Source organism: Bombyx mori, chromosome 25, assembly GCF_030269925.1.
Source record: "Bombyx mori chromosome 25, ASM3026992v2".
Lineage (NCBI taxonomy): Eukaryota > Metazoa > Arthropoda > Insecta > Lepidoptera > Bombycidae > Bombyx > Bombyx mori.
In genome coordinates, this window is record NC_085131.1 from 578,333 (window position 1) to 602,968 (window position 24,636).

The following is a 24,636-nucleotide window of genomic DNA, read 5'->3' on the forward strand; positions in this document are numbered from 1 at the left end:
CACCAAGTGGGCTGTGAGCTCGTCCACCCATCGAAGCAATAAAAAAAAAAGAAGAGAAAGTTAGTTATGTAGAGTGTAGGGAAAGGTGATTTATCAAGCCTATCTTTATCTAAAAGGAAGTCGGGCGGTGCTAGTTAAAAATTATACTTTCAAATGCTTATTGCACTGTGGGTATGTACCGTAGTCACGTACCAACCCCGTACACGTACAGATTTCGGTACGTGTTTGATGACGCGCGTCCGCCAGCTGACTTCGCTTTACATTGCGAAGTCACGGAATAATCTTGTTAAAATAATAATTGTCGAATACTTAGTTGCAAAATAATGTTTTTAACGTCTAAAGGGTTCAGGTTTTTTATGCACAAGTCGTTTTTTCGCATTAAAAGTGTACAATTTCCAAAAATATTCGAATATCATAGTTAATATGCGGAATCATTTGATATCACCAGTGTTTTTCTCATAAATACTGTCAAAAGAGCATTGTTTAATATATATTTTTTTTAGTTTACCTATGTTGTGACTACTATTAACAATATTAATACACAATTTTATCTTACTTTATAAGACAGATAATGTAACTGGTAAAAAATGAAAAATAAATGTTGAAAAGATGATTAATATTAAAAATATCACATGTTAAACCTTTAAAACACTCTCCTGTGAAGTTAGTAAGTTTTGAGATTATACAGTTTTAATGCGAGAAGACGAAGTGAGATTTATGTCAGAAATACTCGTACGAATGATAGGCACGATTGCTACATTCAAGCATTTCTTCTCATTCAAACGTTTCTTAGAATAACGCTAAAACATTATTAATATCCTAGCTACTCGGACCTTGGTTTGATCAAATAAATTTCTTGTAGTCTTTTTTTAATTTTTTTTATTTCTTAGATGGGTGGACGAGCTCACAGCCCACCTGATATTAAGTGGTTACTGGAGCCCATAGACATCTACGACGTAAATGCGCCACCCACTTTGAGATATAAGTTCTAAGGTCTCAGTATAGTTACAACGGCTGCCCCACCCTTCAAACCGAAACGCATTACTGCTTCACGGCAGAAATAGGCAGAGTGGTGGTACCCACCCACGCGGACTCACAAGAGGTCCTACCACCAGTTTATAACGCTAAAACATTAAATAATTAATATCCTAGCTACTCAGAGACCTTGGTTTGATCGAAAAAAATTGTTGTAGTCTTCCATATTCTTGAGTATTTGATTTCCAATTGTCCATTGCGAACGTTTGTGTTTGAAAAAATACGAAATGATTGGCAACACACGCCAAACGTAACAATGTTTGTTTTCATTCGCTTATACAGATAAATATTGAATCAAAGAATCAAATTCTAAAATGTTACGGAGTTCGATCCTCGACCTCATGTTTTGGAATAATATTAATGCGAAAGTAGAACACGTTTTGTGACGATACTTTATGTACATACTTCGGTAACCAGAGATTGGATGATTTTATGTGGAAATTTTAATCATAGAAATAAGAACGTTTTTTGGTACGTGAAAATTTGTAATATTTTTATAATTTATTTTTTGTACGAAATCAACCCCATTGTCTAATTCAATGATTCTCAACCACTGTTCCGCGGCACTTTTGTGTGCCGCCAAATTTCAAAAGTGTGCCGCCAAATTTTGCGAATATATAATAATGTTAATATTATTAAATTATATCATTTTAAAAGAAAAATATTTTAAACATGACTATATTAAATCTACAAAAAAAAATTATAGTATATTTTAGTTTATTTCGTATATTAAAATTTTTTGATAAACTATTTATACAGTGTGTTGGAGTAAGTAAATAATCTTATCTTTTTTTTGTGTGCCGCCAAATTTTGAAATCGTTATATATGTGCCGCAACAAAAAAAGGTTGAGAATCACTGGACTCTAATTCTTCACGTTATTTGTTAGTAAAGAGTCATATTATGTGACATTAACAAAACCATAATAATATTGTGAATTGCTTATATATAATATCGTTATATGTTAGACCATAATCTATCTAATTATTGTATTAGGATAGTTCTTGTTTCACTGAATGGTATTGAAGAGGTTGTTTTAAATACTAATCTTCTATTATAGTTCTTTTTTTTTTGTTATTCAATAATTGAAACTTTGATAAAATGTTGTATAGACTAGCAGGTTATATAACATTCATAGTTTATCGTAATAGTGTTCCGAAAAACAATATATAATAGACCAACATCTCTAGAGTAATAATAATTCGAGCTATACGGGGGCGAGTAACTGTATATTTAAGGGTAAATGTCAATGTATACAATCAAAACATTGACATGTGGAAATTCTACATGCGAAAGGTTGAAATTTAAATGACCCTGATTGTAATGTAGATTCGATTTGAATGTCAAGAATTGCAATTTACATATTTGATTTTTTGATATTTCATAATAACGTCCACTTCTTGCGTTATATATACAATGTATAAAACATACAAATAAACGGTAAATTTTATACTACTTTAAAAATATTTATACTCCACGTGGCTTTCCCTTTGAAGGCGCTTTCAGCAGTCAAAGAATCTGCATTCATTAACCTCGAGGCATAAGGCGTGTCAAAGAGAAATGAAACTTTGCCAAGTTCTTTGTGGAAGAGAGCTCTCCTCCCTAACTCCGTACTGATGCGCTCTGAAAAGTCTGGAACTTTTACCTTAATGACGTCACTTTAATCTTTCACCGGATTAAATGTGTTTCGAGTTTAATAGCTTTTAAATTTCAACTGCGGCATATATCTGTTAAAATAAAATATAATTATCTTAATGGATGTAATGCACCAAGGCTTATGGGACAGAGGAGGCTGCTGCTACATGGCTGAATTATGGCATTAAAGATATATTGGTGAAAGGCAGCCAATTGTGTGAACACATTTAGTAATTCGATCAACTTGCACGCCTTTCTCGGTATTCCTTAAAATTATAGCTTTTGCAAGAACGCGTTGAAGGTATCTCCTCCTCAGCGGTAAACAGGAACATGACTAAACACATAGTTTTACTAATGCCCATGAACGCCGTTAACTACTAAAGAACAGAGGTACTTGCTATATAAAGGGAAGGTTTTCCATTGAGCGTTTGCTCGCCGGATCTTCTCAGTGGGTCGCGTTTCCGATCCGGCGGTAGATTCTGCGAAGCACTGCTCTTGCTAGGGTCAGTGTTAGCATCACTCCGGTTTAGCCCCGTGAGCTCACCTACTAGTTAAGGTTACCCTGAAATAGCCTCTCAAGGCTACTAGCTTAGGTAGGAAAATAAATAAATTGAGCGTCTAGGTGCCCATAGAAAGATCTATCTATAAAGCGGATCATCGCAAACTGCACGTGTCGAAGCCAAGCAAGTAACAGAACAATGTCACGAACTCGTCACAAGCCAAGTATATTTCTAATGTAACATTCGATTTGTTGCACCGGTCGTCGTTACCTCGCTGTGTCTCGGCAAGGTCGCAGAGACTAGATATCATAATGTTTATAATGAGATATCGTGAATAATGTATGAGCGAGACCATGGTATGAGATTTTAAACTGGTTTTGTTTCCTATATGGCCTTTAAGGTAGGATGGTAATATTATCAGCCTATCGTTTGTCGACTGTTTGAATTGTGTTTAAAGGCAATCTCACAGACCTGGTAATGTTTAATTAAACCAGTACAAGAGAACTGTAAAAATCTCGACAGGCTAACGTTAAAATCAATACAGTTAGCGAAGAACATAATTTTAATAATACACTCATTCGTAATTCGACCTGTTACGAATGTTTAAATGGCTCTTTAAGGTGGAAAGATGATGGAATACTCTCTATCCCTTTTCCGCACATATTAAAGGAATATTGTGTACTCGATCTTTGATTTTGTCACTCACAATAGTGCCCTCTATGTTCCTTTCATGTTATTTAATTTAATTTTTATATTATCTTTTTATTTTTACGAAGCATTAAAACATTAAGTTAGCGTGCCCATTTGTATTTATTGGCCGCACAATCTAATTGAGACTTCGTTCTTAAGTTTTCAAGCTGAGTGGCGGTATTTATATTCATATCTATGGGCTGAAACGCACAATAGATCTGCTGCTGCGATTAATTAACAACCTGAAGTTTTTATTCTAAAGTACATCAATATTCGTGTTAGTAAATAGAAAACTGATTTTTCAATACTTTAAAAATGCTCGTTAAAAATTATTTGGCGTCTCTCCATGTATTTTCTTGACAGTTTGTATATAAATTGAATGTCAAATTCCTAACAGAATTGGACTGCCGTTGTTGGCTTGTCGCAATATTTCTCAGTGGGCCCAAACTGCCCGATCTCTGGCCTAGATTAACTCCCTTTCATTGTGCTCGAACAAAAAGATCTATCCGCGCGGTTATAATGCAATCTTATGATTTTCTTTGTCAAAAGGATTATTCTTTTCGTTGAGGATAGAAACGTTTTAATATAACAATAAGTTGCTTGTTGTTCTTCGTTATAATGTCGGTCTCCAAAAGAAACTTAATACTGGTGTCAGAATTTTATAAATGTGTTACTCATATGTCTTCATCTTGTTAGAATTCTTCATTACTGAACTTCGTGCACCGGACTCTAAGTTTATTTTGACAGTTTTATCTAAAATCTCTTAGAGTTTATTTCTTTTGGTATCTCGAGGGCAAGCGTCACATAGTGAATTGTTGATGCGACTAGTTTGGAATAGCCGCGAAGTAGTTTCCATTTAATTTTGCTAACAACCTCGCATTATCTATATACCGTGTATTTGAAACAACACATACGTATAAATATACTCTTTGTAAATTGTCAATTATGAAACTTTTGTTGTTCTTTAAAGTCTGTGGTCAAATTCAGAATAGATTGAATATTGTTTGTCTTTAATAATATTTGTCTAAAGTGTAGTCTTGTGTAGTAGTGAAATCTGTGATTATAGAAGTATAAAAATTGTCTTTGACAATAGAACCAATACTTTACTTTATGGTAGGTAGGTAGGTTTTTATGGTAGGTAGAGTACTTTATGGTAGGAAGCGGCTTGGCTCTGCCCCTGGCATTGCTGACGTCCATGAGCGACGGTGACCACTTACCATCAGGTGGGCCGTATGCTCGTCTGCCTACAAAGGCAATAAAAAAAAAAATAATAATAAACTTAAGAATGTTCAAACTTATAATTTCAACTAATTATAGTCGAATTTCGACTACTGCGGGGACCACTAGTCTACTTAATTCTTTGTTACTAGCATGAGTATCGGTGGAATTTTAATCCTTTTACTCATCTGACAGTGTAGGCTAACTCGTGAAATGAGAAGAATTTTTAATACTTTGCCATAAGTCGAACGCCCTTTGACGAATCCGAAATTGTTCAATTTGCGTTCTTTGACATTCAAACGAAATGGAATTCGAATCTTTGATATTGGAATGAAGATCGGTCGATAACCTGAATCTCATGTATTACGATTAAGTAATATAAGACTTGTTATTTTGAAGTCGTCGTGGCTTAAAGGATAAGACGTTCGGTTCAGTCTCATCAAGCGATGTATCGGTGTTCGAATCCCGCAGGCGGGTACCAATTTTTTCTAATGAAATACCCAGCTAACAAATGTTCACGGTTGACGTCCATGGTGAAAAAATAACATCGTGTAGTAAAAAACAAACCCACAACATTAATTACTGGTGATAGGACGTCTTGTGAGTCCGCAAGGATAGTAGGTACCACCACCCTGCCTATTTCTGTCGTGAAGCAGTAATACGTTTCGGTTTGAAGGGTGGGGCAGCCGCTGTACTGCAAAAACTGAGATCTTAGAGCTCATATCACAAGGTAGGCGGCGGCATTTACGTTGTAGATAACTATGGGCTCCGGTAACCATATAACACCAGGTGAGTCGTAAGCTCGTCCACCCTTCTAAGCAATAAAAAAATGTATAAACTTTAAAATGGTGATGGGATGTTTCAAATCAATATTTGGAAAGCAATGTTCTTTGATAAGAGTAGTTTTTAAACTACTTACCTGTAGCAGTAAAATTGTAACTTCTAATGGTGGTAAGGCGTTCATGAGTCCGTACGGAACCCCATCCTGCTTTTCCAGAAGTCATGTATTTTGTTTCGAAAGGCGGGGGGCAACCATGACACAATACAGTTGTAACTTTGAACTAATGTCTCAACTTAGACGCTAGTATTCACGTTATGATGTCCATATGTAGTTTCCATTAACCACCTGACACACGAGAGAAACCCTGAGTAAGTTAGCTTGATTCTATAAATCAAAAATTCAATACATTATGAAATGTTTATTGTTTTGTTGTTGATATTGTGATGCCTTTCATTTTGAATGACAAAACAAAGCGGGGCTGCGCTGACAATGCGCAGGTTCCTCTGGTACCGGAGGCAGTCCGTCAGGTGAACAGCGCTCTTTAGCTCCGTCTCGAATGAGGTCAAACGAGACGCCCGCATCATTGAGATGCTGCGGCACAATTGTGTGTGGGATGCCCTAGTTTCTACACATTGCGGTGTTAGTTCACAGTTGTTAATGTTTTTATTACAAACTAGCTGACCCGGCAGACTTCGTAGTGCCTCAATCGATAAATAAAAGACTTAATCTTTTGTATAAAATAAACTTAAAACAAACAAAAGGAATCCGTCCGACGGGGGACACATCGCAGGAAAAACAAAATTGTTATTTTTATTTTGTTCCGAGTATTTTCATATTTATCTAGCTTTTAAACCTTCTCTGGACTTCCACAAATAATTCAAGCCCCAAATTAGCCAAATCGGTCGAGCCGTTCTCGAGTTTTAGCGAGACTAACGAACAGCAATTCATTTTTATATATAGAGATATGTGTAGTTGTAGTAGCACACGATCGGTTTTGTCAATGAAATCGCAATTCTCCGGAGCCCGGAACATGATTTTCCAGGGACGAAGTTAAGAAGAGAGTATGTTGCCGATATTTTTGAACCGCTACGTATAATTTCAATCAAATGCAAACTTGTTTGTGATAGCAAACAAGAAACCCTTTGAAAACATATAATATTTCCTAACCAATCGAATATGTTTACGGTCTTCCCGAGGGTCAGGAAAAAGATTTGATTGCTATTATTATTACTGTGGTGGTTTCATTTATATTTTATTTGGTCGACGATTCACATAAATGAAATATTAACGAATTCTACATATTTACCGGCAGAATTTTTAATGCAGTTAGTTAAATAATGATTTGCCAATCAACCTGCAAGCTATTATGAGTTCTGATGTAAACATAATTTTTAATGCAGTTAAACAATGATTGGCCAATCTTCCTGTAAGCTATTATGAGTTCTGATAATTCCTTGATAATTCGGAGTGACCGTTAAATTTATTAATTAATTAAAATAAAATATCATGTTCATGGAGATATTGGAAGAGAAATCTAAGTTATTATTTACATTTTTACATATTTATACAAGTTATATATTTGCCTCTAATGATTAAAATCTATAGATGCAAATGTATATTCTTAAAGGTTCTTATCATAACCAAAACTCGGTAAACACAATTGTTAATTACGTTGCTACTGAGTCGTATTGTGCACAATGATCATGAAATATAATTTAAATCGCTTTTGAAGTAACATATTCATTATATTCATACCCATATAATTCACAGTGACTCTCAAAACCTGATTAGTATTTATTTCAGGCCAATTGAACTTACTTAATTAAAAAGAAAAATCGAGCACAACGGGTCTATTTTTCAGTTTATTATTCTGAAATTATCATTTCACTCGATGCTAAGTCATTGTTCACAATAAAAGAGTATTTACTTTACACAATACGGTTCTCTTTTCACAACCTGATCTATTGTAATGTTTTTTGGAAAGTTTTCAATGTACTGATTTAAATTTATGGTCGACAGCAGTGGAGCCGACATACCACTTCAAGGTACTGGTGCCTTCGATGGTGGCTGGCGCGATCATCGGCAAGGGCGGGGAGACCATCGCTCAGCTGCAGAAGGACACAGGGGCCAGGGTCAAGATGTCCAAGTCGCACGACTTCTATCCTGGTAAGTTTATAATCTTAAATTGTTTTGGCTTCTTGAATGTTTTCAAGGAGTTCTTTGTTTTGTGCCCGGTCTATTGTGAATATAACAAGATACTTCGAATTAGAGTTCCCAACTTTCACACCGAAACTATTAATAGGGGGGTAGTATCTATAAAGTAACCGTTTTATAATATTGGCTATTTGGAAACTAATTTATGTATTCCTATTGATTCGTCATTTTCGCTACATTTGTATCAATTTTCATCATTAGGGACACGAAAAATTATGGAATACGAGTTCCATTCCGGTAATAATGTCACACAAACAGCTCACAACATTAATGACGTGTAATACAGTACAAACGAACGCAGGATTCAATACTTGAGAGGCAGAATAAAAATCTTTTGAAAGGCTCTGTGGCGGTGGCGACTTGTTTTTTCTTCAAGAAAGGCATCGAAAAATTACCACTGCGCTGGCAGAGATCTTTCCATGCCGTGGGTGCATATTTTCTTGGATAGAAATAACAAAAAAATGACTAACATCTTGTTAGAGTAAACGGAAACTTCATAGACAAAAACCCAATAATGATATGCTTGGTTAAAGTTTTTCATGGTAGGCTTGGCTCTACTCCTGGCTTTGCTACGTCCATGAGCCACGGCAACCACTCAATATCAAGTGGCCCGTATGCTCGTCTGCCTACTAGAGCAATAAATTTTTTTTTAGTAATAATGCTTTTTAGATCATTTCATATTAAAGAACATTGAATACAACTGGAATTATAGCTGTGTTGTGTGCTCCTAAAAGTTTATCATCATATACATAGTATGTATATTTGAAACCATTCCACTTTAATAAACTCTGAGTTTCTCGAAGAAAATGTAATATTTTTCAAAAAAACATTCAATCGTCTTTTACTGTTTGTTTTTCATTTGAAATTCTGAAGAAGAAAAACATTCTATAGTACACGAATCTTTGTTCAGCATCGCTCCGGGGAGTTCTGGAACTTGTTGCATTATTAATACAATTTCTAGATTTGATATTTTGTTTACATTTTGCTAACCACAACCTTCTTCGGTTCACTAAAACAAGTATTCGTATTTTATTTTGTGATTGTTTTGTTGAAAATAAGAAATAGTGATATAAAGTATAAGATGCGCCCGATATACTCGTGTCGAGCGATGCTGTTATGGCGGTTTTCGAATTCGTGATACAGGTACTGTTTTTTAAAAGGAAAATAGCAGCAGTACTTAGTAGAAGTAGTATTTAACTCATGTTCACGAGAAATTTTTACAATGAAGGATTAACATGATAAAACAAAAATCAGACCAACAAAATTTATAAATTTGCTGGCGTTAGGGCTTAATTTGATCCCGCACGGGTTCTACAGCATTTTGTATGGACAGACGGGACATTTTAGAACCAATGATCTTAAGAAAGTTTTTTCCATTTAACGTATGAAATTCTAAAAAGAACTGGTTATTGAAAATTTCAAAGCGCGACCTAGCTTTCCATTCAAGTTGGAATGAATAAAAGTACCAGAGGGGTGATTAAGGGGATATGCCTTTTGTGACGGTGGCATTCAAAAGTCGTTTGCCTTATCTCAAAGACCCGTTGTTCCAGTTTCTGATAGCAGGCTTAAATTTAGAGCTTTCCGTCCGATCCAAGACACGGATCGTACTATTTCAACGTGGAAATTGGGTTACGTGTTGAGAAGTTAATCCGCTTATCTTGATTTTGTTAGTTAGACTAGTGGAAATAGAGAAAGACGGCAAATATTGATATTTTTATTGAGGAAGATGATTTATTGGATCAGATTACTTAATATTTAATGTAATCCTTTCACACCAAAAATATCACCGAATTTCAAACCCCTTTACCAGTTCCCTAAACAGACAGCTCTCCGCTGAAGTTAATTTCCTGTTCAGTATAAATATTTGCATATAACCAGATTCCGAGAGTACGGGTCAACGTTATAATATATTTGCATTGTTGTTTTTGGCTCTTATCTTGTGTGTAGAGAGCAGCGGATGTAGACCCTGTTTCATTTTCGTGTTGTGTGTGAGTATATTGTGTGTGTGTGTTTCGGTTAAAAATAATTGAATGTTTTATTTTTAGTGCTTCTTTATTGGATTTGGTGTAAAATTAGATGTTGACTTTTGTGGGTCGCTTATGAAAGTTTTTCATTAGCAAAGATGAGGATACTTGAAAAGCAGTGTTAGGAGTATTGGCAATTCTATAGTTTACGTTTAATATTTTGCATTGTATTCGTTAGTCGCAGATAAGATTTATGGTACTTTTACCGCTTGATTTTGATTTTTATTTTATAATCACGTCAGATCTCTATGAGCGCACTGTAAATTGTCTAATGCTAAACTTATTATAAATTAAATATGTACGTAATCGTACGTAAAATATACAATTAATGTAATACCCCAATTATTAAATTGTTGACGGTCTTATATAAGCTATAAAAAAGAAGTTTATTAAGATAGCTTGAATCTACATCTTTTCTTAGATATCTTCTTCTAATTAAGTTCTGTTAGTGGTTGTGGTTGCAATGATGATGCACATATAGGGATCCTGGTTGATTTAGATATGGAGCGTCTAAATATATAAATACATAAAATGTATCAAAGGTAGAGAAATCTTGAATTGCGTTCACGAGAACTCATAGCTGTTATCAATTTGTTAGCATTTCTGACGGCATGGGCGGATGTTTATAATGATGATTAACCTGCTCGCCATTCGGAAATTTATTTTACGATCAATATTTTGGCTAGACTAAAACCTAACATTCAAACCTGGGCGCTCCTACCCATTTAGCATGAGAGTCTATTGCTTACGTCAGTCACTGTTTCGCACAATTCTGCGGCAGTCCAGGCGAGGCGTGTCAAGGTCCCCCGAAGCTGGGGTCTTCGATTTGCACAACTGTTTTGTATAGATTGTAACGAGCCACTGTAAACATGCGTTGCGTTGAAACTGTACAAACATAGGTTTATTAAATGTAAATTTCGACTGCCTTGTGTGAGGTGCTTCTGAATTAGGCAAGTATTTCTATAAAGTTATACCCTAATGTGCTCAAGTAACGTATACAAAAACAAAGGTCTCAGTTTGCATTGAGGTGTACCAATGCTCTTTGCTAATAATTATGGCTTCAACGCAAGGGGTATAGACATCAGCATACCAGGAACAAAGGCAACTCCGTCAGCCGGATGGTCTTTGAGTAGAGCTGCGCATCCGGTTATAGTATTGTCCGCGGAAACTCCTCTACCTTGCTGGGGTTCTGTCTGAATCGGGCGTCGGGCGAGAATGCAGGGGGGTCGCTTAAGTGGGTGGACCTTTACCATCTTCGACCAACGAATCCCATGTCACGCCCCCTCCCCATTGTAAGTATTGGCAAATATATTTTTCGGGGTTGAGGATTGGATCATGCAGGCCCAGCTAATGGAAGTAAAGCACTCATGTCACTTACATGTACCATACTCTTATATACGTACATTCCGTGTCCAACAGCATTTATTAATATAGATATATTACAGCGAATCTACATTTTCGACCCTCGTTGATTATACAGCCTTGATACACTACGTTCCGAAGCAATTAACAGTTTCATTACTACTTCACCAATCATTGTTGAAACGTGACCTGAATATGGTAAAAAAATGTAATGAACCGTGAGCATTTCGTTCTATTACTTTCAGCGAAACACGTGGGATTCTGGCCTCTTGCAACTGGTCAAGTACCCTCACTATTCACTCGTTTCTGTAGAACAACTTTTTTGTTTAGTATGTTCTAGGCTTATAGGCTTCAACTTCACGTTATGGTCAGCACCATTCCCGTTGCAATGTCTTGTAGGATTGGGTAATTCCGTATGATTATGGATTACTTAGTGTGATTTAGTTTGGTCGTCGACAAAAACGAAAATGTACGATGAAATTTCGAAATTCCTTTATTTTCGATATATCCTAGTTCGGTCCCTAAAGCGAGTGTGACCTTTTCAGTCAAAAAGCGATTAATCTTGTTCAGCCTGACAGCTTTACGCTAACTCCACCATTACCTAAATCTATTCGTAAAGCCATTGAAAACACGACCTTTATTAAATGTTCTCGGCTTAGTAGTGCCAAGCGCGTCCTGCCTATTAAATCTGAGAAATCCTGTTTTTTGCTTAAAAGCAGGGCAAGGAAGACGACCGTCTTTTTCATTGCTGTGAATGGGGTAAAGAAACATATTGTGGACCCGTACAAGTAAAGGTACTACCAAATTGCCATTCCATCTTATTGGAATGCCGTTATATGGTCGGTTTGAACGCTATTGAGTTACATTAATTTATTTATTGCCCTTGTAGGGAGACGAGCGCACCTGATGGTAAGTGGTTACCGTCGCCCATGGACTTCAGCAATGCCAGGAGCAGAGCCAAGCCGCTGCCTAAGTTAATGGAATTCCATTGTTATGTAATATTTTTCAACCACTCACGATGGAATGGACCCACCGCTGATGGAACCTAGCGGACAGGAGTAGAAAAATGCCCTCTGCCAAATTTAAATTCGCGCTGAAAGCCGAAATAATTTATTCAATGAATTTCCACCAAATTGAGTTTTTTCGTTGCGAAAATTTAACCCTATAAATAGCACAGTCTGTAATTAGTGATGTTCATTAGACCACAGAGCACGGATGACAGATACGTCATTCCGCGGGCTTCCTGCCCTAATTGCGGCGGCCGCGTAGCCTAGTTCAGAATCTGAGGGGAAATAAACAGGAATACTTTGTACTTTCCGATTTATATTTAATGCTCTGTTTCGTCTATTAAGGTCTTCATTATTCTTTGCGCTTGGAGTTTTTTTTTCCACTTTGTGTCATTCTCCGTTGTGAAAGAGATTTTTTTTTCGTATAATTGAAGTACTTTAACCTAAAATGCTTTAACAATTTAATTAAGAATTTTCTTTAGAGAAAATCCAAGACTTAATTAATATAAAGAATGTGGGCTTGAGTGACAATAGGTAACACAAAAAGAGGTTTATTAATTAATTAAAATGGATTCCTCTAGTAAAATAATGATTGAGAATAGAACAAACTGTTGCTTTGAGAAGAGACTTAGAGGGAACAATAACTTTATAGATCAGTTCAGAATCGTTAAGTTACAAACCTATTAGATCGGTCTTGGGGGTAATAGGAAATATAGTTAAATAACGTCTATCAAAAACTATTTTAACTATTTTGCAATATCAAATCTTAATTTAAAAGAGATTGTTCGATCGCTTTTTTTGTGATATATAAGCAAATTATATTTTAAATCACTAATTATATAATTACATCATAATTATTAAAACAGCAATCACAATGCACCATTTCATATATGACTACGTGCTGTGTACTAGTGTGTATTAGTGTGTAATGGGTAGCTCTAAATTGGCCCCAAATGACGTCACACGTAATGCAGAGTAGCTTTTAATAGAATTTTGAAATTTTGCACGAAAATAAAAAATATAAAAGCTCTCCAGTTTTGGCTCTCCTATTTTGAATTATAAATAGTGCACATAATGCAACAGCCATTATGAATCTGAAGTATGAGAGAAACACCGAAATTTTCCCTCTACGCACACTTTTCCGCGTCCGTCTTTAAATTATCAATTGCAACGTATTTTACAACTAATTTCAATATCGCCTTCTCAAAAACGTTTTATCTTTTTAGTAATATTGGATACAATAATATGCTTATCTACACGTCGTCAAACACACTTACCTACCTAATATAGTGTTACTGCAAAAGAAATTAAAAATGAATCGTGACTCAGTCTCCTAACAACAAGTGCTTGAAGGAAATACTTGCCACGAAGTTTACGGATGTCGTGAAATATTAATTTATTAAAATAAAAAACATTTGAATTGTTTTTTTACAGCGAATTCGAAAAAAACAAACTTAAAATTATTAGAACTTGCGCTTCTAGGCACGGCCCGTCCCAAAATATGAAGTGTTCGCAAACAGTCGACCGCGTGTCTGTTCTTTCAGGCTGTGCACATTGAGGCCGCACCTGAAATGGAAAGTGCTAACGAAATGAGAAGTGGAATGCTTATCGATTTTATAACGTTAGAAGTGGACGAATTGAAAGCGAGCGCGAATCGATATAATATGAGGGAGAGACGGCTATGGTTTTAAATCGTTGTTTTGAATGTACGTATTATAAATTTTGTAGGATAATCGGACAATGTATTTCACCGCTATAGGTCTTAGTCGATAATACGGCTATCAATCACCCGGCAAACTCGAGTTATTCTTACCACTTTATACTTCCTACCGAAGACATAGCATACAAGCATCTGATCATAATTAAGTTGTGTTAAATATTGCTTCTAGTCACGCTGCCTACCTTTGAAGCCTGTTCTCAAACGTCGTTTAAAGAAGGACATGTCATAAATTCTTCGAGAGAATTTATTCCAGAGTTTAGGTACGTTGGTATAATGTCATGGCAATAATGGCTATCACATAAACGACTTCAACTTGAACGCTTCCGTTCATCTTGAGACATGAGCGTGAAGACTCTATTGATGAATTCTCATGTAATTTATGTGCTTTGTGTATATCTATACTTCTATACTAATATTATAAAGAGGAAAGATTTGTTTTTTTGTTTGTATTGAATAGGCTCCGAAACTATTGAACCGATTTAAAAAATTCTTTCACTGTTGGAAAGCTACGCTATCCCCGGGTGATATAGACTATATTTATTATATTTTCAAAAAAATTACGGATCCTACTGAAACTCCAGTAATGTAACCCAAAAATTACCTAAAATTCTTTACATTGCGTGCGCTACTTCCCAAGCGAAACCGGGGCGGGCCGTTAGTTAGTGATATAATAATATGTATGTAGGTATGTAACATCTGCACCAACTATCTTGTTCTGCATCACCCTCGATTGATCTAGTAGAGAATTGTGTTGGTTAGTTTGCCAGTTCCCTAAAACGGATGCAATGCAAACAAATAAATGACTTCTCGTCAGTAATGGATGTAACAGTGAGCCCGGGGCTAACAATACATCGCTCGCACCCGACAATATAAAATATGTACGATATACGACCCGAAATGGAACAGCCAATTCATTGTAATAACTAAGTTTATCTAACATTATATCTGCTAACCTGTTTCGGTGGCACAACAACCTCCATATAATACCTGTTCTGTATTTTACATACAGTGTACATATGTGTAAATAAAAATAAATAATATACAAGTGTTTTGCTGCGTTAAAAAAATACATTAAGTACTTACCTACAGTAATTAGTTATGACATTTCAATATTGGGACGTCTGCTGATTATCGATTCGCAACGGTTGTTATCGACGTATGCTGTTGTTTAATAACTTGTTAATTGTTTACAATAAAACGTCGAATGCTATTGTGGATTTTAAATAGACGTTTTGTGGGTAGGAATTCGGTTAACCATAAACGGGAACTTGAGTCTTGTCGTTATGCTTTTAAGTTCTATTTGTGCTCGGCGTTCCTATATGTAGAGCTGAGGTCACAACCTACCCGGTTTTAAATGTTTACCAGTGTCCAGGAAAATTACAACAAAAATGCCACCATGCTGTCATATGGGGACGAAATCTCAATAATAATTATCATCTTTATTCTCCAATGTATATATGCCTCTCTCAATTTACTATAGTCTTCGGACTCTCCTCATCTATATTGCATACTGATATTTATTTAGTACCAAGTGCGATTTCTTGTTTAGTTAACATACCTACATATTTGTAATAGGAAAGATATTTGGTGATATAAAAACAAAAGAAATACACTTTAGAGTCCAGGAGCTAGACATGTGATAGGAGATAGTTTTAAAAATAAAAATAATTTATTAACATATACCAAAAAAAAATTCAAACCCCATGTCTCCTAAAAATCTTGTATATTATTGATCGGGACATATTAACACAAAAAACTAAGGTTTTTATTGATCTCACATTCAAAAATCAACCTTGACACGAAAAGCAAAAATGTTTTATTTTTTCTTGAAGTTATAATATAGCGGTATAGAAGAAAAAAAAACACGAAATTAATATGGCCTTGACGCGTGCTGAACAGATCCGGTTAATACATCATTATCGTGTGATGTAAACATTAGTTTAACGCCTATCGCGGTGGATGGTTAGTGTCGGATGTCTAGAAAAGGTAGAAATGTGTTAGTTATGCGATCGAAGCGTGTGGCCCTGCTCACTTATATCTATTATTAGTTACATTATCTTTATTACGATACGTAAATGAATAGTCCTTTCGACTATTAACCAGAAAATACGGCCATAAGTTCCTAGGCTCCTCGATCGCTAACCACTGTTTTTCTGCATTATCATCATCATGGTCGGTTACTCTTGACAGAGCAGGCGTAGTCATGTGGGATCCTTGTTTTATGAAAGCCTCGACAGCTGTTCTCCATAGTCCGTGAACTGAGGTTTGGCGCACGCACTCGTTAAGTGGGGTTTTGGTAAGAATCTTCACTTGATCAGTCCATAATAGTAGCTGTATTTTTACCGATTTCCCTTATTACCCGATTCCGTATCTTAGTATTGGATGGGTACAACCATAGAGAATACACATAAATTAGTTATAGATAAGCATTTCAAGTACTCAACAAAAATGTCTACGGGCGTCGGCCACTAGATGGCTTCGCTTCGTTTAGTTTCTCATTGCTCCTGTAGATGGCGGTAATATATTACTTATCCTATATTTTATTTTTAATGAAGAATTTTTATCAATATTCAGAAACCACAAATTGATAAAATTTAATCGATACTTGTACGATTTATTAATTTTTTACTGTCTGTGTTTAGTTAAACAAAAATGAAATGCCTTAACTTTAACAATATATTATAAGTTTAGGGGCAACCGCTACAAGATGACGCTAGTTTCCATACAAAAAAATATTTGTCTTAAAGCATCGCAGTTTCAGGGCCCTGCGATACGCGAAAATCACGCCTATTCTGATTTGAAGGACAGTGATTTGCGTTTTAAGTGCTAATGCAATACGACAATATTACGAATTTGGGAATTACATTACCATTAACGGACACACGTATGTTAAAAGATTAAAAAGACTAGTCCTATTTATCATTTCGATTTTAATGTAGTAAAATCTAATCAAAATTCAATAATAAAAATGCCGATGTCATTTTGCACACGAAACAGATAATATGAGAAAGGATAGGTGTGTTTAAAATTGTCCGGTTTTATATGTATGTATAATATGTATAATTTAACAACCTTGAAAAAGTACTTTTTTTTCTTTTGCCAAACAAGTTATCATAGCTAGATACGTTATGATTCGAAAATTATACAATTTTGCTTTTATTTGCCGACTTTAAATAAGAAATGGCATCTTCATTTGAATTCTATCATTTGAATTCTACTTATGTGTTGGCAGTTATATAACATATTCGCTGCACTTTAGAGACGTACGTTCTTTTTCTCAAAATTCATATTTATGGTACATGTATCCAACGTGAGGTTAACCTCAAGTGGTTATATTTACATTACAACGCACGGAACGACACTTAACCTTTGTCACTAGATAAACGCATACTTTTTCTATTACGTTAGTTAGGAGGCGTGCATAGACTCCGCATGATGCAGCAATCATAAAATACTCTTCGTAAGCCTCGTTTGAAGGAAGATATGTTGAAGCGCTCCGAAAATACGATAGGGGCAGTTTATTCCAGATGTTTATACTGCAAGCTGCCTAATCGAACCAGCGTATTTTGGAGGTCACTGAGCTTCTTGCCTTCTTTCTTGATCTTCTCAGTGGGTCGCGATTCCGATCCGGTGGTAGATTCTGCGAAGCACTGCCCTTGCTGCACGGGCTAGTGTTGTCAAATTCTCCAGACTGTGCCCCGTGAGCTCGCCTACACGTTTAGCGAAGCTGGTATAACCCCTCGAGATTACTAGCATACGTAGGAAAAAAGCGTAGTTTGAAAATGATGCGAAATTGATCTTATTGCGGCAGTTCCCGTTGGCGCGATAACGTTACGAGGTTTTCTGCATTGCGGCAAATTCCAGCATTACTTGCGGGTACTCTGCGATAAACGAACGAAGGCGGGTAAATGAATAGTTAACTTTTTTTTATCGTTGGTGACTTATCATTTACCATGATAAAGCAAGTATTAGGAATTGTGTTCGATTTTTTTTCCCTACCTAAGCTGGTAGCCTGGAGCGGCTATTCCAGCGTAACCGTGGCTAGTAGGTGAGCTCACGGGGCTCAAACCTGACGACGATGCTAATACGAACCCTAGCAAGAGCCGTGCTTCGCAGAATCTACCACCGGATCGGAAACGCGACCCACTGAGAAGATCCGGCGAGAAACTCAGTGGGCTGTGTCTGAGAGTGTGTTCGAATCGGAGGAGCTCTGTTTTATACAAGACTACAACAAAAATGTGTTTTTATCGGAACGATATCAAACACACCTCTCGTTTGGAAGGTGGAAGAATCGAAAAAAGATACGCTGCGATTTATTTTTCAATTTCTGTTGTTATATGCACGTAACATGAAGAGTTTCATTATATGATATGAAAACCCTCTCTTCTGCTAATAAAAATAGAACCTCATAGTTCTTATATTTTTTTAAATTATTAGCACGTAGATTTTCGCAATATACCTACGGAAAATGGTGGTGTAAAAAATTTAATCATTTCAGTATAACAGAGTTGAACATCGTGTATTGTTATGCGGGCGACGGTATAGAGCATGCGCGATAGATCGAGCTAATTCCCGACGTGTTACAAGCTTACTTTTGCTCTCGCCAAAATACGTTGGCCTGGTACTGCTGCGATCACGCTCCCCCCGGTTAGGCGGCAGCACAGGTATTGTCAGTACCATTGCAACTTTTTTTTTTTCTTTATCTTGCAATCAGTCAGCTAGACTATGAGCAGATGTGTTGAGAGCTGTTACTTGTACCATTGCAACTAACTCTTATTTGTGGGTGGGCAGTGGTGTTAAATGTTGTGATGACGATGGGCTTCATTAATCAACTTGATGTTCCATGAAATAATCTGTTATTAAAATAAAAACAAAACGCTTCAGTCTAATTTATAAGCAACTTCAATTTAATAGTGGGCATACAAGGCCACCCAACTCACAGGTTTGATTACAGGTGTCCGTTATCTTATATATATATGTAGTTGGATTCGTTGGAAAACGACTGTCTTAGACTATTATCCGACTCACTGATTGTTTTACCGCAGAAACAGGCAAACAAACAGTATTGTTTCATTTGGGCTAATTACATATCACTGTTGAGAGATACAGTCCCATTAGAATAAAATTTGATCATTTTTTTTTCATAATACACTAAATGAATTGATTTATGCTTATATTTTATGTACACAAGTTTTTATATGTGTTTTCTTTGTCTTACCCATGAATAATGTTCTAAAAATGTGTTGGGTTTTCGGAACAAAATGACATTTTCTGGAATTTTCCAGAAAGTCTGTATAGAGGAATTTAACAGTTATACTCGTCGCTGCTGCCGGCAATATGCTCCCTGATTCGAAAAACATACTACGTAAAAAAACATCTAGATAATTTTATTTCGGGAGGGACTAGAAATACGATTGAAGTCAATGCCCTGTTTACGATGTGACGACGAACTTCAGAGATCGTAATCCGAATGTTAAGAAACTTTGTCTCACTCTCTTAAATTACATTCTCTGGAATTACAAGGTATATTATATTATCATTGATGCTTAGTTTTATTAGAGGCTCTATGTTCATTATTAGTTTTGTTAGAGGGTATATATTCATTAGCTACGCTGGCAGATGCTCATGCCACATCATTAAGTAACCTTTTCAGGCTACGTCTACGCCAGGCACTACCAACTGGTGGTGGTTCGTACTCGTGTATCAAAGCGGGAGACGTTGTGAGATCTATTGACTCGTGTGAGACGTTAAAAACACCCGCAAGTACACCTATTTAAGAAATAAAACTTTCAGTTTTTTACGGCTCTAATAAAATGTAAATGTTTCGATTATGTAACCACATCTGTATATTGGAAATAGAAAATTTAAACCTGTTGACACAACGAAAGTTCGACGGAAATCGTTAATTAAACTGCATAATTTTAGTGAAGTTCAAAACAGGCCGAGGTGCATAATATTATTTTAGGTACACTTTAAGTCGTCATGGCCTGCGGGATAAGACGCAGGTTTTTACTGGTGGTAGGACCTCTTGTGAGTCCGCGCGGGTAGGTACCACTACCCTGCCTATTTCGGCCGTGAAGCAGTAATGCGTTTCGGTTTGAAGGGTGGGGCAGCCGTTGTAACTATACTTGAGACCTTAGAACTTATATCTCAAGGTGGGTGGCGCATTTACGTTGTAGATGTCTATGGGCTCCAGTAACCACTTAACACCAGGTGGGCTGTGAGGTCTTCCAACCATCTAAGCAATAAAAATAAAAAAAAACGCCCGGTGTATTCGATACGACGGTGCCGGTATTCGAATCCCGTTAGCAGGTATCAATTTTTCTAATGAAATACGTACCTAACAAGTGTTCAAGATTGACTTCCACTGTTAAGGAATAAATAGGTGGTAGGACGTATTATATTATAGGTGAAGCAGTAATGCGTTTCGGTTTGAAGGGTGCAGCATCCGTTATACTGAAAACTGACTTTTCATGTCATAAGTAGTATGTATGGGCTCGGTGATCACTTAACACCGGGTGGGCTCATCCACGCATTCTAGCAACAAAAATTAAATAAATTATAATTCCACGTTATTTTTTACTAGTTTCCGCTATTTATGGGACATTATAAATAACACGTCCTGTAACCATTCGCTTATATATTTGTTATTGTAGACATAACAACGTGAATCTCTCCACTCTCCTAGAGAAATACATTGGTTGAAGTCTCATTTAATGAATAATAACTGCTGTCCCTGCTTTGGGATCACAACTTTCCCTTCCCCTTTCCTTTCCCTTTCACTGCTTTTCCCTGCTTGTTGCTTTGGGATCACAACACTCTTTTGTCTTACACTTCTCTTTATTTCATTAAGCATAATAAAATTTTGCATTCCTGTTAGTTTTCATTCCACGGATCACAACTATGTTGTCAATTTATTTCTTCAAATACACTTCTAGTTTTGAAACAGTTTTTGGAGTCAAATGAGGTCAAGGATAAGTGATGAGCCCATCTTACGATCAATCATCAAGCTACGGGTACACAATCACGACCTTCTCTAGCCACTGCTACTACTTCAAAATCATCCGTCCTGGTTATAGAACGTACAGCAAGTTGGATCAAATTAATTGAGACTTGGTAAATTTCAATTTAAACGGCATTCATATGGATTGGGTCGTGACTCGTGAGGTCGGCCTATCCGTCCTTATTACCACTACCATCAGTACCTACTCAAAATAGGTGGAAAATGGGGAAGCTTGATTGATCACATCCGATATCCCGGTAGTCAGACAAACTACCATGGATCTGACCTAAGATGGGATACAGTGAAAACAAGAATCGTAATATTACTAAACAAATGCAATCTTTCAATCGAGACTCAAGGTCTGTCACCCACACCGCGCTGATGTCATCGGGACGAATATAACCGTGGACAAGCCGCAGTCGCTTCTAGGTTTGGAATTAAACGAATTTTAGGTTTTGACTAGAAAATTATTTTATACAAAAATTGAGATCTGCTATTAAGTTTAAAAAGGCTTCTATAGCGTTTAATACGATACTAATGAATACTAAAAAGTGTTTGAGAAAAGGACGTAATTGGATTGAGAGAAGATTACGAACATAATTGTGATAGGTGATTTGTGTGAAAATTCAAATTAGTGAAGAATAATTTGTATTGTAATAATACAAAATAGTCTCCTTAAACCCACTGATGAAACACTTTTCTATTTATGATAAAATATGTAATTGAATTTGTAAATTCGACAAAACCCTTATTAATTTGCAAAGAAGCCAAATTGTTCACTACACAATACAATACACATGATTCGTTACATTAAGATAACAGTCTTAGAGTTCGTTTCCACTGCTTGTGACAAAATTTTACGTTTCACTGGATCCGGCAAAAAACAAAATCGAATGTTTCATTCTGATGGACGATGTGATATACTGTCCTCTCAAAATATCTATTTTAAGAGTAGATTTTACAACAGCTCCGTCAAAATATCCGTTTTTATTTTATACCTATTCTAGTGACCTCGAGGAGTCATATTAGATTCACCGAACGTGTAGGTGAGTTCACGGGACTAGGGTGTAGGGCTAGTGTTAGCAACGTACACAGGTTCTAACCTGCAAGCAAGAGCAGTGCCTCACAGAATCTACTACTCGGTTGGAAACGCGACCGGCTGAGAAGATCCGGCGAGAAACTCAGTGGACTGTGTCTGAGGGTTAATTTACTCGCCGAACCCTTCGTCGTAAGCGACGGGTTCGACGAGTATGATGACCGGTGCTTGATGTACCTAAAACCACCGATAATGGATCGGGATATCCATGCTGGTGTAATGAAAACATGCAATAGCCGGAAAACCAACATGTCGACGCCTCCGTCCGTTTTTGCCAGATCGGTCTATTTGTGAACGCGTAGTTCGGGCGGTTGCTTTTGGCGAAATAGTCGGTCCGGTACAGACAGAACGAGATTTGACACAATCGTAATATTTTCCTTCCATATAACCGGTTATGAAACAAAGGTTAGCTAAAATACTCATCATCTGCACAAAAAGAACAAGATCTGCTTGTGTTACGTTTTGGATCATACGCCTGACTACCAGTCGATGTATAGATCCGTTAGTACCGAAGGTCTCAAATCAGCAAACACAATGTCGTATTTTACTGTAGCAAATATATCCGCCATTGTCCGGGTCATGTCATTTACTATGATAAAGTGTCCAGGTTATAAACTGCCTTTGTGTGAATTCCTTCTAAATCCGTTGAACCATTTGGGCATGATTGAGTAATAGCCATCCAATATACAAACTTTCATATTTGTAATATATTAGCCGATAATCGCAGCTTCGCCCGCGTGACTAAGGGAAAGTGTCGGTAAAGTTTTCCCGTGGGAATGTTTCGTTTTTTCGGGATAAAAGGGATTCTATGTCACTCTCCGGATCTAATACTATCGCTTTAAAAAAATCATGTCAACAAATTTCTGTAATTAATAATATATAAAAAAGTACGGATGGATGTAAAAATCGCTGCGTATGTGTACCGGCTGGACCGATTTCGGTGGGTCTTTTTCAGTAAATCTTTAGATTGGCCTAGCGGGTGATTCTGTGAAAACTTACAAGATCACCTCAGGTTACATAACAGTGACGATCAAAGATCGGTCAGCAAAGCGAACCGCATTTGATTATTATCAGTAAAGATGTTCTGAAGTTACCTAGAATATTAATATATAGCTTGCATTGGAATATCGGTATTCTTACCTACAACCTTCAAATTCGCACTTATCATTACTTCGTGACAGAAATAGGCAGGACTATCAATACAAATGTATATTGTAATTTAAAAAAAAACGTATAATATTATAAATAAAGTAAAATATCTTGTCTACTAAACAATACAAAACTCTTCATTAATGTTGTGAGTCTATGGATCACTTATTTCAAATGAGAGTGCTCTTCACATTAACCTTGCGAAACAATAGAGAGATTTATATACCAGAGAAACAAGAGCTTTCAGAAAGGAATTAATAACATAGCGAACAGTTATAATTTTCATAAGACAGATTATTTTCTGCGTATATCATGAGGGCGTAAAATACAGGAAATTTTGACATTTATTTCTACGATACGGGAGATATCGCATTTTACGTATGGGGTATAGGTTAAAGCTGCATTTAAGTTTTTATGGAGGCGTTTCTTCATCTCTCTCTTGTCAAGTTGGATTCGTCATCTTTGATGGTCTTGGTTTCTGTAATTACTGTTCGCAGGGCCATGGGTACCAGCACCCTGCCTGTTGTTTTAGCGAAGCAGTCATGCGTTCCGATATGAAGGGTGTGACAACCGTAATGTTAGATAATTAAGAGTTGCACTTCACGTCCCAAGTGAGTGTGACCACAATTACGTTGTCTCCCTCTTACAACCTCTTATCACCAGGTAGGCTGGTTCAACGGAATAAAAATACATATTATAATTGGGTATTTCGCGCCAAAATTGCTGTTTAATTAGACTGGTATATCTTGTTGTAGTTTTGTCGAGAACTTCGATTTTGGATTAGATAGAAACCGTTCTCACTTTTTCATCTTAATGAAAGAAATTTTAATGTCAATTTATAAATGAAAATAGTTAAAAAGAAACCTTTAATTCTACTCGTTTGAAAGGCAGAATTGTCTGTTGAATGGCAGTCTTGTTGGCCCAGTTTGTGATATCCGTTCCGGATTCCGGAAGCTTCGCTACACCAGACGTCGTCGGAAACTATAACTTGAATGTTTGTTTGTATGCAAAGCTAGCACAGAGAAGTTTGGGTCTGAAATGAATATTTGAAATATTTTGAAAGTTTGCTATTTCTCTTTTTGAGAATAGAACTTGTATTTACAATTACGGTTTTTTAATCCGTTGTGAGGTACAAATGTAGGCGATTGCATGCAGCAGAGATGCGAATGTTGCGATGGATGTGTGGAGTAACGAGAATAGATAG

At 36.4% G+C, this 24,636-nt stretch overlaps 1 protein-coding gene across 9 annotated transcripts in view; it reads left to right on the top strand.

Annotated features, from left to right (window-relative positions):
- The window catches only part of LOC101744404 (RNA-binding protein Pasilla), a 90,777-nt gene that overhangs the window by 27,706 nt on the left and 38,435 nt on the right, over window positions 1-24,636 (top strand). For 5 of the 9 annotated variants that reach the window (XM_012690008.4, XM_012690001.4, XM_012690007.4 and 2 more), the window contains one exon: window positions 7,877-8,023. In XM_012690008.4, the coding sequence (XP_012545462.1) occupies window positions 7,877-8,023 (147 nt within the window). The remainder of the gene's footprint in view (window positions 1-7,876; window positions 8,024-24,636) is intronic. The other 4 variants (XM_012690002.4, XM_004925652.5, XM_012690005.4 and 1 more) reach the window with 1 other exon arrangement.